We start from the raw sequence: 17,783 nt of genomic DNA, 5'->3' as shown, positions 1-17,783 counted from the left end.
CCCCCACCTTCCCCATACACCCCTTCATTCTTCTAGCAGGCAAGTTTTTCTCTGTCAATAAGACAAAGGGAGAGGCCACAACACAACGTCAAAACTTACAGTCTGGTACAGGAGGCTTGGACAAAGCCCTCCTGGCCCCAAAGCTATGCTAGTCTCAGTCAGGACTCATGCATCATGTGTGGATAGGGTTGGATGCAATCCACAGTCCTGGAGTGCATAGGTACTGCAGGTGGTGCTGGCAAACCTGCAGTCTCCTCCTGTATGTGTCTCTTTCTGTGATCCTCTACACCTCCTTTTTTTTATTTTTATTATCCTCGCAGGTGAAAGACGAATGAGCACATCAGATTCTAAGGTTGTTGTAACTCACGTATGTTTTCTTTGTTGCTTGACCTGGAAATAGAAGAAAAACAAACAAAGAGTTCCTGGTCATAAAAGAAGAAAAAAAAAGAAGACATAATCAGCAACATTTTGCAGATTCAAACAGACGTCATCTGCTTTGGAAAAGTCTTCCCGCTGTGTTGTGTTTTCTTATCACCAGCTGCGTGCAATCAGCAGTGATATTTTGTGGCCTAGTGTATCATTTCAAACTCAATAGATTTCACAGTGTACAGCATGACTCTATTTTCAGCATTGAAGGAGTAATAATAATAATATTAATAATAATAATAATAATAAAAAACAGACATATATCACACAAGTGGGCAGTGAACAAATGCTGGGCCATGCAATGCGATCCCAGTCTGGATTGCCATGGAAACGTATCAGTGTGGCTGAGAGCCCAGGTGCTGTTTGTGTATCCTCTGGTTTTTGGCACCAATTTCACTTTGAAACCTTGGGAGTGAAAGCATTTTTTTTGTGAACTGAGGTCATCGTGGCTGGTCAGAGCTTTAATGAAAAGCTCTTTTCATGGCGGGAATTACTTGCAGCGTAATGACCACTCTTTAGATTAGGGCTGATATTTCGGCTCTCTGTGATACGTTTAAGGCTAGAAGGCATGTGAACGGCGCTCAATCTGTTCAATGAACAAAGTCGATGTATGTACACTCTAGTCATCGCAAGACATTGCTATAAATTCTCCTACTGCTTTAATGTTGCCATGGCGACCGAATCCCATGAGCTCCGCAATTAAAGTCGCACCATTTCTTTACAGCTGCATTTTGTATTCTTGGCCGGAAAGCGTGATGAATAAAACATTAGTAAATGTAGAAGAGATTCTCCATGGTCTCTATAAACATTTCCTTTTCCAGCGAGGTGATCCTTTTTTGTAAGTGTGGCACAGAGACGTCAACTCCCACTTGGTCCTAATGGCTAATGCTGAAAAGCTGATTATCTTGTCTCACACTGTAACCTTTTTCTGCATTTGCTTCTGTGTTTTCTTTGCTTATTACACTGTTAATTTCTGATTAAATGAAGTCAATCAGTCAAGCATTAGGCCATTAACACTCACACCTATTGGGAATATGGAGCAGGACAGTGAATCAATTCAACATCGCGGGGTGAATCCTCCTGTCTGAACGGTGTAATCATTGGACTATTATCCTACACTGTATCAATATCAGTGTAAGTCTCCAGACTGGCTAATGCTTGGACTCCTATAAATCACTCAAGTCATCTTATACAGGGACTGAAGGGAGGGTTTTTTTGGTGCACTGATGATTACAGGAATTGACAGACAGTCTCTGGGGTTGGTCGAGGCACAGTTCAGGTTTCGGTCCAGTCATGCACATAAATTTTCCATTAATAAATGTCACTTTCAGTGTTGCTAAAAAAGAAAAAGTCGAGAGGAGGAGAGAGTGTGTGGAGAGAGGGGAAGAGGAGGCGAGAAGACATTGGTGTGGGAGTGACAGAAGGCGAGAGATGCACTGGAATGACTCAGTGCACTTTCAGGAGGGCCCCTTTAAGGAGTTGTCGGTCGTGCTTGGGGAATTTTGATGTGCGGCCGGAACAGATGCTGAGGCTTAACCCTCAAACGTCGACTTTTGTATTTGTTCAATGAGCCACATGTGTGACAGGCGAAGGATGTGTTCACCATCCCTTGATACACTTGCATCAGCTCTTCTGACTTACATGTGGTTTGTTCACACATTCAGTCACACTCTAATACACACGGCGACAAACATGAGCACTCACTAACACAAACACACACTGACACAGACGCGCACACAGAAAAAAAGCTCATTGGGCTCATGATAGATAATTGTGACAACTGTTGGTAATTTGGAGAAATTCCCAGGAAGATTTGTCATCTCAGCGACATAATTCAAGCTGGGGTTTGGGGGCCTGGGCACCTGTGGGGGTTTGGTTTGATCGCTCTATATGATTAGAGGCGTCAGGTGAGACGAGATCTTTGGAAGCTGTGACGTGTGATTTGCATGAGCTGTCACTCTTTCTTGGCCCCGAGAGCTTCAGATGTGTGAGACTCCTCTATGGCAACGTTGAGTTAAAAAACAACAACAAAAAAAAAAAAACCAGCTGCTGCAGAATCCCCAGGTTCTTTTACTGTTTCCCATAAAATACAAACAACTACAGCACCTTACTGTGAGAAGTATGTGGGCATCACTTCTCGTGTTAATACCCTGCACTATCTTTGCTAACAGGATCATGCCCACAGTTTGAGATGAAGGGGGTGTGAGTAACTCACAGCAACAGAGACAGATTATCTCAGTCCATTCCCAGCCACAAAAGCCAAGCTCCTCAAATCTCTTCACAGAGCAAGTCCTCCATCTTCTCTTACACTCGCTGAAATGCACTGGGGCAGGCAGAAGAGTCGACCATTTATCAAGGCACAAGATAACTGAGACCGTCCGAGAGGATGCTAAGCACACTTTACACCGAGAGCCCACCCAAGTAATGGGATGGAAGGAAAACTTTCTAGGAAATGAAATCATTCTTTCAAACAACGGTGCATCAGTGTTCCATCTGTCCTCAGCTCCAGGGCTTATTTATGTGATTCCCTCATCTTTATATAAACTTTATTAAATCATCGTAGATGCACAAGTCACACGCTGAAATTGTAGTCTCCATAAATTTGATCTCATAACCAACACGGACTTGTTTCTGTCACTCTGATAGATTTTCTTCTGATTTAGGTATCGAGGTCGACTGTTTACAGGAGATGTGATTTATGGCGTTGTGCTCTTCACATGTGGCAACACATTCAGGCCTGACAGCCGCTCAGAAGTGGGGTCGACACCAGCTAGAGCTGCCTCTGAAATGACTATCGGGGACCAGCTCTGATTCACATCCCACTGCAGAACAACCAAGGCATCCCCACACAGTGAGTAGTGACCAAGTGATGAATTATTACACAGCTTAAATGTATTGTGCAAAGGACTTTAAAGGTATAGTATCAAACAGTAATGTCAAGACTTCAGAGATTCTGATTCCAAAGCTGACGTCAGAACACGGAGGAGGGAAATGGAAATGACAGGTGTATTTAAAACGTGAATAACAGTTATTACGTTTGAGCCCATTTTAAATTAACGTCTGTGCTGAAAAGCGTTATCAGAGTTTTGCATTGCCTGTGCGGCCTGACTTAATTATAAACTGTAATTAAATTGTGTGTTGGTCAGACAGGAGGAAACAGAAAGAAATATGCAGACTTCCAAAGAACTTTAATGATTCCCCACTCACTACAGTCCTGCAAGATTTAGATGTCACCATGCACCGACACACCTGAATCTAATGAATGTGTAATCATCCAGCTCTGCAGAAGGCAGTATAGGACCTTTACATCACAGGGAAATCTGCCACTGATGCACATTGTAACGTTCCAATGGTTATTCATTATTGTTAATAGTCGGCCTGTCACCAGTGCTGTAGTGCGCTTCATGCAGTGTTTTTGTTTATTGTAGTTCTTTGTAGATGACATCCTCTATTGGTTTTTTTGTCTTAGATGAATATGTAACAAGAGCACTGAGAGAGCGTAAACCTCCGCCAAGTGTAAAATATGCTCTTTGCCACATATTTCCACTTATCTGGATCAGTGATCCTGATCATGGCACCAACATCATTTACACTTTAAAGTCTTGGAAGAAATGTATCTCCTTTAATAACCATACAGTATTTCCAAATGTAAGGGCATCCCCATTTTTTCCCCAAAAAAATTGTGGCGAGGAGCACAATTTAGATCCGATACAGATGAAATCGGTGGGGTAATTTGAAAAACCCACCTGACATAACTGACTCAAAATGCATAAATATCAGCCAATTGTGAACGGAGATATGAATTTTTTAAATTTTGCCAATGATGAGAGATAGGGATTTTCAGGACATCGCACTCACTTTGGTCTCAACATTTTTTTTTTACCAATTGTTCCTTAATATTTAAAATGGCACACTGTATATTTTTAGTTTTATCAAATTATTACTTTTTGAAATATGGAGAATTTGGTGGTGGGGGGGGGGGGATGTCGATTTATGTGCATCCTTATTTTTCTTCTATTTTCTGCTTCCAATATCTCAAAAATGACACCAAATGGGAAACTTAAATTTGGTATAGTAATACAGCTCCACCTACTCTCTCAGAATATATAAAAAGATCTGCTATATATCATATCCGGTGGACATGCCAGCTACTCAACATTGGAAAAAAGTATTTCGGGGTTTTGGGCTCAAACATTTTTGGGCCTTCAGTAAACTACTTTGCATATGTCTCAGCGCTCTGTAATTTAATCAGCTTTGAGCTATGAGCATAGACTGTTCACATCACTAATGATTAGTCAGATATATGCATTGAAATTTGGATGATTCTCTCGTATTCTGAATTTTTATTTATTTTTTTACATATGGTAATGTAAAAAAAAATCTGATCTGTTTATATTAATAGTATAAAGGTGACTCTTTCTTGGGATATAAACAATTTATTGCAACTTCTTAATTTTTTTTTGGACCCAAACTTTGGGTTATTTCACTACTCGCGGATATTGAAAATCCTTTACATCAGGCCATTGTAGCTTGTCTCTTTGTCTTATGATCAATTGTTGTTTATTAGACAAAAAATGACACAGACCCCCATCAGTAAATTGGCTATATCTCAAAAAGGAAACATTTGATCAAACTATAGATTTACAGTTTGCCTATTGAATAATCACAGAACAATTGGTAAAAACTATTTTGAGACCGAAGTGCATGCGCCATTTGTGAAATGACATGTAATGACCCTATATTGATCCGGATCCTCTCCAAAATGTAATGGAATCTTCGATTGCATAAGGTCTATCTTTGGTTCAAATCTATCAGGCGCTTTTTACGTAATCCCGCTAACAGACAAACACACATAAATAAACACCTGTGGAAATAGGACCTCCTTGGCTGAGGTGATAAAGAAAAAACTGAAAAAGTCACATTCAGGTGCGTTGGAGCATGGAGATACTGATAAAGCCACGTTCTTTGCCGTCACAGACTATATCATTACACAAACTCTTCACTGAATGCTGTTTTCTTGTGTTTGCTGTTTTAATATAGACACTAGTTTGTGTTATAAACTTTGTTTTGCTAATAGTTGTTTGGTAACACTTGACTGCTTATGTGACCTCCCCTGCTTGGCATTTCCAGCCGGGATGTATATGAATCACAGTAATAAATCATTCAACAGTATCATGTTGTTTTAAGCTGAAATAAGTGTTTGTTAATGAATTTGTCAGCAGCTATAACTCGTCCTGCAGGCATGGAGAGAAGATAAAGGCAGGAGCGTTAATAAAAAAATATATTCCGGTGCGAGAGAGCGGACGTACTCACAGATACTATAAATTAGAAATCATCTAAAGCGCAGCATTCAAACAGCTTCTACGTGTCCCAGAGTAAACTTGACCTCAGCCCAGTTGCACTCTGGAGCCAGCAAGGCTTTGTGGTTGTCATACTGAGCTACTTACTCATGGGGTCAGCAGCCGGATTCTCACACAGCTCCGTCTTAGCCTCTCCGTTGGGCCTCTCGCTGGGTTTCTGGGATAAACGCGATGACATTGTGGCTGCCGTGACCACAGCCTTGAAGCTACGCTTCCTCTTCTGTACGTTGAGCTCAGGGTGGAAGATAATGATGTATACCTTGGGCATGTAGAGCATGCCCAGTGCTACGGAGGCACTGAGGTTCATGGAGATGGTCAGTGTGGTGGTCTGGATGTAGAGCTGAAAAGAAGCACAGACAGGTTAGGAGACATTTAACTTAAGACTACTCCGGGGGTGTCAAACTCATCTTCATTCAGGGGCCGAATACAGAATTGTTTGATATCTGCGGGCTGCAGATTTTAAGTGGCGGGGGAAAAAGCAATTTCAACATTATTGTGCCATAGTTTACACTTCCATGTGTAAATTATATCTCCATTCAAGCAATAAATGATAGATTTGAGTCCTGGGGATATTCACTTCTAAATTCCTTGATTTTGAGACCAATATTTGTGTAAGTTTTTTAATTTATTCATAAATGTATCTTACCATGTCTCCATATGTCATCAAAGAATAACACTATAAAAGTAGTGCAATCTTTTTTTTTGACAGCAATGCATGGTTTATTCTTGCAAAAAGTAAAATAATGCATATTTCTACATCTTTTGTGTAATCTTTAGGGGAATTTTGTGGAATTGTTTGTGAGGAAATTCCCAGTTTAAAAAATGATGGCAGTCATGTGAGAAGCATAGTAAAATTGTGGGACCCACAAGTGAATTATTTTGCAGCCTTGAGTTTGACACATGGCTATGAATGCTGTATAAACTGTGATTTGTTTTGTTCTTTGGTGTGGGTGGGTCAACCTGTGATGATAGAGAACATTCAAACATAAAATATGAACAAGAAAACAATGATGCCAACGTATTTGTGGCCAATTATAGAGCAATGACATTGGTGAGCAGTGAAATAAAGAATGACCTCTGGCAATTGACATAATAAAAGCTATTGTGAAAGTTCACATTTGTTTTTATTTTTGGTTTTAAATGTAATAAAAAAAAAACAACTTGAATGCAGGCAAATGCTAATGTAATAATCATTTTCGCTTTTGCTAACATACAATTTTTCAATAATACCTCGCATCTCAGTTCAAGCTACCCTAACATTATTATTATTATTATTATCAGCCATGTAGGTGATGTAGGCAGTCATTATGAGTGGCTGCGGGCAAAGAAGCAGTCATGCATTAAGAAACAGAATCAAGCAGTATTTATTAAAGCCTGACCTGGAGCCACTAGCTCAAGACAAAGATGGCTTCGGTGTTTTAATGACAAAGGTCACCAAAAGTTTATCAAGGTGTCCTGACATTGCTTTCTTCTTACAAGTCCATGATCATCCTAACTGTTGCAGTACATATTGTTCAATGAACAGTTCCTGTTCCCAGGCTATTTGGAATCATAAAGTACATGATAAAAAACGAATAATAACTGAGAACAGAGCATGTGCATTTACTTTTTCTGCTGTTCCACACACAGCCAAGGCTCTCTTTCAATCATTCATAAGATATGTGTGACACAATCCCAGGTACGTGCACTCCAAGGCCCCCCTCCATTTTCAGAGGTTACATAACAACCCCTCACTTTGTTAAGTAATAAATGTAGGCTTGTGTAACCCAGATCACGCAAGGGTGACCAATATTACACGTTAACCTTATTAAAATGTAGAGAAAGCGTCAAGAGGTGAGGAAGTTAGTAAATGGGCGAGCATACGAGAGCCTATTGTTTCATTTAAGGGTCTTTAAGGAGGAAGAATCACTTCAGCAGGAGACATTATTGTTTCAAGAGGCGATCACCAAAGCCTTCATACTAATCTACTGCCCTTGAAAGCATCAGATGTCACTTATGTGCTTCCTTCCAGTCAGTCAGTGGTTTCGTGGATGGGGGAAGAGGATTCGATCGTAAACACATTATTCACCACAGTCGTATCTGCAGAGAAGCCAAATGCTCACTGAATCAGTGAGAGGAGGAAATGTCACCATTTGCATACAATCTTTTCCTGGTAAATATCCTGACTGTAATTTCTTTTCACGCAATACTCATTTACAAGCTAGTCATGCTTTTGTCTTCTAAACTCCAAAAAAACCCATTCAGATGTTGATATCGTCAGTGTTGCAATAAACGCTCCACGAAGCGTTGCACCCATTTCTCTAGATGCACTGATCTGACTGGTACACCGCGCATTAATAACTCAACGAGTATCGAGCACAGTCAGTCTGAGCAGTACCGCTTGTATTTTGGGAATAGCACTCCTGAGATCAGCGAGGAGATCACACGTGGAGTATAAAACACAATCTCCGGCGACTCCCATTGCAGTGTTTCCCCCGTTTGGAAGGTGGTCACCTGTTTGGTAGCCATAGCAACAGCACGGAGTTTGCTGCAAGAAATTCTGACGCCTCTGCCTCAAACTGGACTAATTATTTAACCATATACACATGCACACACACACACACACAACCCAAATGTGTTTCCTTCCTCTCTGTAATCACAGAGGCAGGCTTTTTTCATTGTGCGCCTCTATGAGCTTGACCCAAATTCACTGCCCCTCTCAAACACCACTTGAATGTTTAGCTGAACATTCATAATTAATTTCTGTTGCTTTAACATAAATAAATACATGAAGTTACTTTCACAACTGCTTGGCAACTCTCTATTTATAGCTATGGTGATGATTTATTAACATCCGCGTCAGGAAGCAAACGACAGCTTTTGAATGGTAGATCTCATTGACAAGGCAGACGCAACAATTGATGTGTCTCATCCATTTAAAGACAAAGCTGTCTAGGGTAATTCCCATGATTATGCTCACTAAGGATATTGTTAAACCTTTCCTGTTAAGCCTCCCAACCGTGGTCGAAAGGCACAGGGGAGATCCGCGTTCTCCAGGGCCGGAGGCTGCTACTCCTCCGGGGCTAACACCCGCTAGTCACGCTCGGCAGAGTTGATACCGCCCGCGTATAAGAACCAGGCCGTGTCGTTGTTTCAAGGCTGCACTTTATTCCTCTCTTAAACACTTTAACTCGCCTAGCTATCTCCCAGTCGCCGTGTAGGACTCTCCCTCGTCTCCGCGGCGCTCTCTCCTCCACACACCTGCGCGCGCACATCTACGTCACTCACCCACGCCACTCACATTCACGCACTGAGCTGACCTACCTTAGACACATCTCACAACAGTATACTTAGTGCAAAGGCAATTTAGATGAGTATGGTTGAGGACTAGAAATGCACACAGCAATAAGGACTTCATTTGGTAAGTGACAATTAGGATGCTCTCCGCCCCGTTGAACAAAGCCTTGAATTATGAATCTGGAGGATTTGCAGTTTCGTCTCTACCTGGTTGTCTTGTGTTGTTTTTAGGTGGCCTACTTTCCATCCAGCTTCTGTCATAAATAAGTCTGTTTGGCTTTGTGCGAGAAAGACTTTTTCGATAACAGAGGCAGCACTGTGGCTTTTTTTAACCTCTTTTTACCCTTGATGAGGTATACTTCATAATGTGAGTTTATCACTTAGCAGAGAAATGTGATTTATAGCACACGCACAGTATGCACTTCAGCGTGTAAATAACAGCAAATACAATCACTGAAAGTCATTTTTAATGAATACTCCATTGGACTTGACATAAAAACAATCATTAAATCAAGGTCTTTGGAAAGGAAATGAATCTGAGTCATGGAAGGTTTCCATTGCAAGGACTTTCATTCATTCCCTTTAAAACAAGACCAAAATGACCCACATAGAGAGCTGTGATGTCAGACAGGGAAAACTTTACTGTGAACAGCTGTTGTATATAAATAACGTACATTAGAGATAATCAATTAAATAAAAGTTAGTTACTGCTGCCAAGGAGGTTATAATTTCACAGGCGTTTATTTGTTTGTTTGTCTGTTAGCAGGATTACATCTAAAGTATGAACTCTGACAACATTTCTACCAAGGATAGACATTACACCAAGGAGGATTATGTAAAATAGTTGGAGGGGAAATTGTATCAATATAGTGATTCTGGTTCAGTGAGAAAAATCCAAAAAGCCCTATCTCTCATCATTGGCAAATTTTCATAAATTCATATCTTAGTTTATAATGACAGATCTTTTGATCGGTTTTTCAAAATCTATTCAAGACCATTAGAACACAAAAATGAGTGGGTCTTTCCAGTGTACTAGTTTACATCCAGCATGGCCAGGGCTCCCTTCTCTCTTCAGTCGTTGTTGGTATTTCACATTTACCAGCCATGTTACATTGAATGCACATTTTCCGTGTTTTTCTAAAGGTTTGATATACTATTCTGACCACTGATGCTCCCAGGCTCGTCTCAGCAGCGTGCAAGCTATCTGGAGAGTGAATTTAGAGTAGAGGCACTTTTTTTCTCTACTGCATATGATTGAGAGAGAGATTTTTGGTCATGTTGTTGATGTCATGTGTTTGTTGATTTTACTGATGATTTTAATTGATTTTACTGATAATTTTAAATGTCCTTATTGATTTTAAACAATTGAATGTTTTATCATGTAAAGCACATTGAGTTGCCTTGAGTATGAAATGCGCTATACAAATAAATTTGCCTTGCCTTGAATTTGCATACATTTGTGAGATCTCGTGATTCCTGCTCAATGATGCTGCTGGTGCAGCACTTTCACTTTGAAATAACGCTTTAACGGTTTAATATATTTAAACATTAAAATAAAACAGGCTATGTTTCCACAAAACAGTTAAATTATTCAATGACTTTTCAAGACCACAACTATTCCAGGAATTTTATGACTGTGGAGACCCTAAAGTCAGTTATTTGGTGTTCTTCAACTACCCCACCGAGTTTCATCCGGATTGGTTGTGGATTGTGCATTTCATTGTGATTTTTCGGAAAATTTACAGTCCGCATAAACAGGACTGAATCATAACATAACCTAACCGCTAGAGCAGACATGGACTCGTCTGTAAACGGTCAAACTTACTGGTTCAATAAACGGGAAGAGATTCCAATTCTGATGTAGCTGGTTATGATTTACAGTCCGCATAAACAGGACTGAATCTATAAACGGTCACATTTACAGACCTTAGAGTGGCTGTTAGTTTACCATTAAACTGGGAGAGATTCGTCACCTTTATATTATTATGTATTTCTGCCGTTAAAAGGAAGTTTTTTCTTCCCATTGTCGCTAAATGCTTGTTCATGTAGATTTTTTCCTTATTATTATGAATTTAATATCTTGTTAGCGCTATGAGATGACCTTTGTTATAATTTGCGCTATATAAATAAAGATTGATTGATTGAAAAAAAAAAAATAGGGCAGATAACAGCGAATATCAGGCGAAAAGGATATTTGGTGCTTGGCTAAAGTTTGTGCTCTCTGACTAGTCTTGTTCAAGTTTTTTTTATTTTTTTTATTGAGAACATCATGATTCATGAGTCACTTAATAATGCACAGGTTAGCACTGTTTCATCTCAGCTAAAAGCATAGAGCCTGAATGTTCTGTAAGTGTCCATGTTGTTTTGTTTTGTGTTTCTTTCTGAAGTCCCTAAAAATCATGTATGTTTATATGATCTTTAAAGTGACCACATGAGAGAAAAAGTCTATGTGATTTTCTCTCCCTGACCACCCCAGGATTTACACTGGCTCCTGCCAGCTGGGATTTGCTCCCTGGCTTGTGACTCTGATCAGGATAAGTAATGGCGGAAGACTGATGAATGTTTTATGAAATCCGATTGAAGAACTAATTACAACGAGAAGAAACAACTTGCCTAAAGACACATTCTGCTGCCTGCAGCACTGCAATGTTTACAATGGTAACTACTTGTCTGCATCTCTGAGTAGCATGTACAGCCTCTTGTTAACAGCAGATATCGACAGTTTTCAGCTCGCTATGGGGATGACTGATAAGGTTGAAGTTAATGCCTCCATTCTAGTAAACTGTCCAGTGAACCACCGACTGAGTGGCTGCTCAAAAGAGACATTAGCCACTGCAAAAATCATATCAAGTTTATAAGGCAGAGGTTTCCATTTTTTCTGGTCATGACCCCATTTTGATATCACAACTGTGTGTTACAAATACAGAGTAGACAGGATTAATGTACAAAGAGACAAGTGCGCCACCTCAGATACTCTATGCTGCTCTTTATTTGAACCAGATTTATATTTCAGAAAGTTTAAGTATAGGATACTGTTATTTGATATTTATTGTGTGTGATGTGTATTTGAAAAATAATTGAAAAAAATAATAATAAATAGAATTTTAATGTTTTTTATTTTTTTTTACCAACTACGAGACATTTCCGGTGACACCATTTTAATTCCAGGCGACCCCACATGGGGTCCTGACCCCAAGGTTGAAAAACACCACTATATGGACTTTTTAATACACAACAAAAGCAATAACAAATGCTGCATTATAAATTTTAGAGAAAACAGAGAAAGCTCAGTTTTTATACCTCAATCTTTTCTTGTTCATGTTTTCAGATTTCAGATGGATAAAAGGCGCTCCAGGTGAAGAAAAAGGAACTACAGACACCCCCAAACACACGTTACCCATAATGGTCAATATAGATTCCAATGGACTTGGAATGCATGGTTTTGGACAGTGTTTTGTGTGAGCCTAGAGAAAATTCACTGCAGATACATATATTTAGCTGGAACACACTGACTTTTTCTGCATTTCAACTAAATCACAAAAAAGGAAAACCCAATTGTGGAATTGTAAATCAAATTCCCTCCGTATCACGAAAAGATTTTTACATCTTTATGGCACATTTCCCCAAATGTGTTGTCAGTGGATACCAGCCCAAAGAGGGTTACTGCAGTGCTGCATTTTGCACTGCTGCTCAGTGTTTGTGAGATCTCTATGAGCTTTATGATTTAATGTGCCTGCAAAGCATATATAATAAAATGCATTCAACACTGTGGCATTACTTTTAATTCATGTTATCCTTATTGGTAGTTACGTTTTCTGACTGTTTCTATAACAGGCTGTAGGCTGCAACACCAAAAGTGTCAACTATCTGCAACATTCCGAAAAGCTTTGCTAGCTCATCAAAATTTCTGCTTTGCAGTTCAAAATGGTGAAAAATCGATGTCGCACTCTCTCTTCTTTCTTTCTTTTTTTTTATTTTTTATATAAAGTAAACAGACTGAAGCTTGACTCAAAAGTGCAGTCTTGCTTTGTTTTCTATTACACTTGAACAGTTTTGCCTTTAGCCTGCAGTCTGCCTATGTCGAAAGCTTCCCAATGTTTAATGCATACAGCGAGTGCTTGCAAAGAAAGTTAGTGCAAATATTACTTTGAAATAACTTTAAAAGCACATCTTCCAAATTAATGCAAGCTCAGCATGTTATTAGTTGGAGGGAGTATCATGATACATTTTACCTGCTGAAAGCGGACATGAAAACATTCTTGCTGAGAATGGTTAGGCCCTGCTAATGATGCTTGTCAGGACCATCTGTCTTCGAGAAGTTGTTGTGTGTTAGAGGTGACAACTTACGAGAGCTAAATGGTTTCATAGATGTGCCGTGCTATGTAAGCGCCCAGGAGTTTAGTTTCAAGCATGAATGAACCCTGCTGTTGTAGAAATATGATAGCACAATATCATTATACTTCAGATGCAGAGGAAATTTGTGACCAAAGTCAACTGCAGTTAAACAACAAGTCCAAGAGGGAAAACTTTATTGCCACATAGTCACGTTTATTTTGGCTATACTCGTGGATGGATGCAGATTCTGAATGCTGGTGACTCGCACAGTCATTAACTTAGAGTGCTGAGTGCAGGTGCACAGGAGGCACAGGGATGCTCTGTGATCTTTTGTTACTTTATTCACATGACTTCCCTCAGTATGAGTTAAAATAGGCAAATCACAGGAAGGCAGACTCAGGTGTAGAAAATAAGGGCATGTGTAAATGCTGTTGAGTTAAAGAAAACACCACTCAGAGCTGCTACAGCTTCTTTTACAGATAAAGTGTAACTAAACCCCCCAAATCCCTTTTTTCTGCTGAAACCAAATGTATGAAGTAGTGTTGATGAATGACTCTTCTCCAATTCTTCACATTTTAGTCAAAATACTTCAATTTTGCATATTTTGTTGAAAAACATAAGAGTGACTGCCCTCTGTAGGTTGAAACCTGGCTACTACACTACAATTTTACTATTGGCTGAGAGTGGCGGTTATGGTGGCTTCTTTTATTACAAACCACCACTGTTAGCCCCGCCCCTCATATACAAACTATCACGTGTCGACTCTGAGTAGGTTGGATTGAGAGAATTGCGCACTGAGGTATAGTGAGTATTGGCAGGCACGGCGCCAGGATATTTTCTCTCCTGGTGCTAAGGGGGCGGGGGATTGATATGTGGGGGTGCTGAGAATTAAAAAAATATATACTATTACTTTTAAAAGGAGTTTCTCATTTCTTCAATTATAGAAGTTGTGCAACACAGAATGTTAGACATAAATGTAGTTTTAGAATATTTAACAAATTAGTTAAGCATAATACAAGTGACCACAAGGCAATGGTAACAAAAAAAAATAATGAGCAAAAGTGACCTATTCAACACCTGACTGCCACTCTTTCGCCCGTCAATAATCAGAAAATAATTATAAAATGCAAAACGTCAGAGAAGAACTAACTCACCCTAGTTGTTTTATAGGAGAACAATGTGTTTGTTGTTATTTCTGCATGTTTAGACTGGCAGCGCAAGATTGCTGAGTCGAGGGTTTGCCTTTCGGTTTCTCAGGTATATTTTAATGCGTCGAATGCTGAGGTGACAGGTAGCGTGACAGAAAATGGGTGAAAGTTTGTAGAGTCTTCCTGGGAGACGGGCCCTTGGTCTTCATGTTCTACGGTAACTCTTTTTTCTTAATTATCCATTGCATTGAACTGAACGCTAAAATGATGCGCAAAAAAGACTCCTCCGTCCCTCCCATCCCCTATCACACACACACACACACACACACACACACACACACACACACTGTAGTATATGTTAATCAATGGGTCCCATTGAATGGGGTACAAGCAGGGATTTGATTGGAACAGAACGGCTACTCTGAACTTTTTAATGTTTTTGAACTCAATAAATTAATAATAAGAATATTTTAAAATGCTCAAGGAGCTTAACTGGGGCTACACAAATTCCTGACGGGGCTATAGCGCCCCTAGCCCCGGTGTAGCACTATCCCTGAGTATTGGGTAGCTAATTAGCATAGCATAGATATTTTAGATATTTTAAATTTCCGCCAGCCAAAAACCTCTGAGTTTAGTTACTATTTAAACAAGACAAATGCGTAGGGACACAGCTGGATTTGGGGAAATGAATAGTTGCAGCTGGATTCATTGTAATAAACTGTGTTTTCTAAAACTATTGGCTAATGGACAACCAGGAGTGAGAGAGATATTGCTGATCTGAGTGGGTGTTTATCCACATCTGCACATAAAACATAATAAAGTGAAGCACTTAGGGAGATGAGAGCATAGTCTGGTGCACTCATTTACTAATGGGTCATTTCAATGTAGATCCACAATGAAGACTCTTTTCACAAATTTCTAATACCAGTAATAAATGCAGGAACTTTGTGAAATAAATAGGATCCAAAGCTAGAGGTGCATGCAAAAAGTGTCAGCATAAGTAGGCCAGGATAATGTATACGTTTCCTCTCTCTTGGACTTCCCTGCAGAGGATGCTATCATGACATGCTAAGGCACTTCTCATCAGCCGCGGTTGGGGAGTAAGCATAAATGCACCCACAAAGACCATTACCCTGACACACTGGTGAACTGGAGGCGTGTGTGTTAGGAAGGAGTTAACTACATAAAGAGAAAGATAAACACATTACTGCTTCGCTGGTCGCCACAAGTAACATAATGAACTCCTAATTGCTGCTGAGGGTGTAATTCATCTATGAAATCAGCTGCAAATTGAGATGAGGAAAATCAGTTTCTGATCCATCTCAGTCCATAGCTTAGCAGTAAGGGTATTGAGCGGTGTGCCTTTCAAAAGGTTAGGAGTAACACTTTCCTGTCAGCATCGATATTCTGTCCGTGGAAAACTTCCCCTCCACTCCATCTTATATGCGCAAGCTCGCCAAGCAGCACGCGAGCCCGCCTGATGAATGCATCTGTATTCCAGCCAACACCAGGCAGATAAGCAATGACTAGCACAGAAGGTCAGAATGTCATATTCTCAATCAAGTGCGGTAGCACATAGTGTCAAATGCTTTGTTGAGTAGAGCAATGCTGTCAACAGAGGAAATGTGTTGAATCAAACGCGTATTCCGCCACTCCTCATTCGTTCTTCTCAAGGTCCTCATCATCCTCCTCCACCACCCCCTCCCCCTCCGCCCCCCTTCTCTCTCTTTACAGTATAAGGCAGAGCTAAGATAAAGGCATCTGGAGCTCCCATTTACATCCCACCTTGGGCAATTTAGAATTCTGGTGCTTAACATCTCTTCTTCCACTTTTATGGGTATTTCCGCCTGTTGTGTGTTAGGAGTGTTTCCATAATTTGTGTAGTCTCCACGTGTGAGCGAAATTTTGTTTGTGCTCCCTTTTTTGTTGTCTGTATTTTCATTTTGTGTGCACGCGCAAATGTGTTTGGACAAGATAAAAGCCGAGTCTGAGAAATGAAAGGGAAATTTGTGAGTGGATAGAGAGACAGACAAAGAGAGGGGTTGGCGACAATGAGAGTCAAAGAAAAAGAAATGACTCACCTTCTCTGCTGATTGTGCCGTGCCAAAGAAAATTGGGATGAAAGCCAGCCAGACTATGCAAGTGGTGTACATAGTGAAGCCGATTGGTTTGGCCTCATTGAAATCTTCTGGTACATCCCGTGTCTTAATAGCGTAGATGGTGCAGGTAACCATCAACAGGATGCTGTAGCCCAGGGAGCAGATTATCTGTAGGTCTGTGATGTCACACTTCAAGACGCCGCGGGCAAGCTTGGGGTTTATGGTCTTCTGTTCATCGTAGTCGATGATAGTGTTTGGTGGATCAACAGCGAACCATACCAGTACTCCGAGCAGCTGGATGCAGATTAGGCTGGAAGTGATAGCAATCTGGGAGGTGGGACTGATGAAGCGCGGGGCTGTGACCGTCTGCTTCCCCTGTTCAAAAATCCGATAGATGCGGTTCGTCTTGGTTAGGAGGGCAGCATAACTGATGCACATGCCGAGGCCCAGGAAGATCCTCCTGAAGGCACACACGCCGACATCAGGCTTGGCGATCATGAGGAATGTGATGATGTAACACAAAAAGATGCCGGTCAAAAGCACGTAGCTGAGCTCTCGACCCGATGCCCGCACGATAGGCGTGTCATTGTAACGCACAAAAGTCGCCATGACAAAGATGGTGGCAATGATACCAAGCATGGCCAAGAAGACTGGAATGATCGCCCAGGAGGAATGCCACTCCAGTTTAATGATTGGGATTGGCTGGCAGGCAGTTCTATTGGAGTTTGGCCTCATGTTGTAAGAACACAGTCTGCAGGAAGTCTCGTCATACTGATACTGGTAGCCGTCACACAGCTCACAGTGCCAGCAGCATGGCATGCCCTTTACTTTCTTCTTCCTCTCTCCAGTCTTGCAGGGTAGACTGCACACGGAGATTGGCACCTCCTGCTCCCCATCTGGCCACTGCATCTCCTCCAGCTGCGAGAGAAGTGACACAGTGCAAAAGGAGAGGTTATCAAGAGCAACTTAAGCAAAAGCCAACACTAGAGATTAAAATACCATGTGGATACAAGGAAGAATCTGACTTGTATTGCGTTTTCATAACCCTACCATACTGCACTGGATCAACACATTCTCCTGCCTTTTCTGTGGGATTGTTGTCTTGTTCTACGGTTCAAACATACCACAATCTCTGCAAA

The 17,783-nt window shown here is 40.6% G+C and overlaps 1 protein-coding gene across 1 annotated transcript in view; it reads right to left on the bottom strand.

Moving 5' to 3' along the window:
* Window positions 1–302: 302 nt before the first annotated feature.
* grm7 (glutamate metabotropic receptor 7) overlaps window positions 303–17,783 on the bottom strand; it is a 134,021-nt gene continuing 116,540 nt past the window's right edge. The window contains exons 8-10 of the mRNA XM_028452247.1: window positions 16,627–17,562; window positions 5,874–6,126; window positions 303–390 (exon numbers count right to left, since the gene is read on the bottom strand). Of these exons, the coding sequence (XP_028308048.1) occupies window positions 341–390; window positions 5,874–6,126; window positions 16,627–17,562 (1,239 nt within the window). The 3' untranslated portion in view covers window positions 303–340. The remainder of the gene's footprint in view (window positions 391–5,873; window positions 6,127–16,626; window positions 17,563–17,783) is intronic.

The sequence above is a fragment of the Gouania willdenowi genome, chromosome 7 (assembly GCF_900634775.1).
Source record: "Gouania willdenowi chromosome 7, fGouWil2.1, whole genome shotgun sequence".
NCBI classification, from domain to species: Eukaryota; Metazoa; Chordata; class Actinopteri; order Blenniiformes; family Gobiesocidae; genus Gouania; species Gouania willdenowi.
Note: the sequence above shows the minus strand (reverse complement) of the source record. Positions and strands in the feature narration are given on the sequence as shown.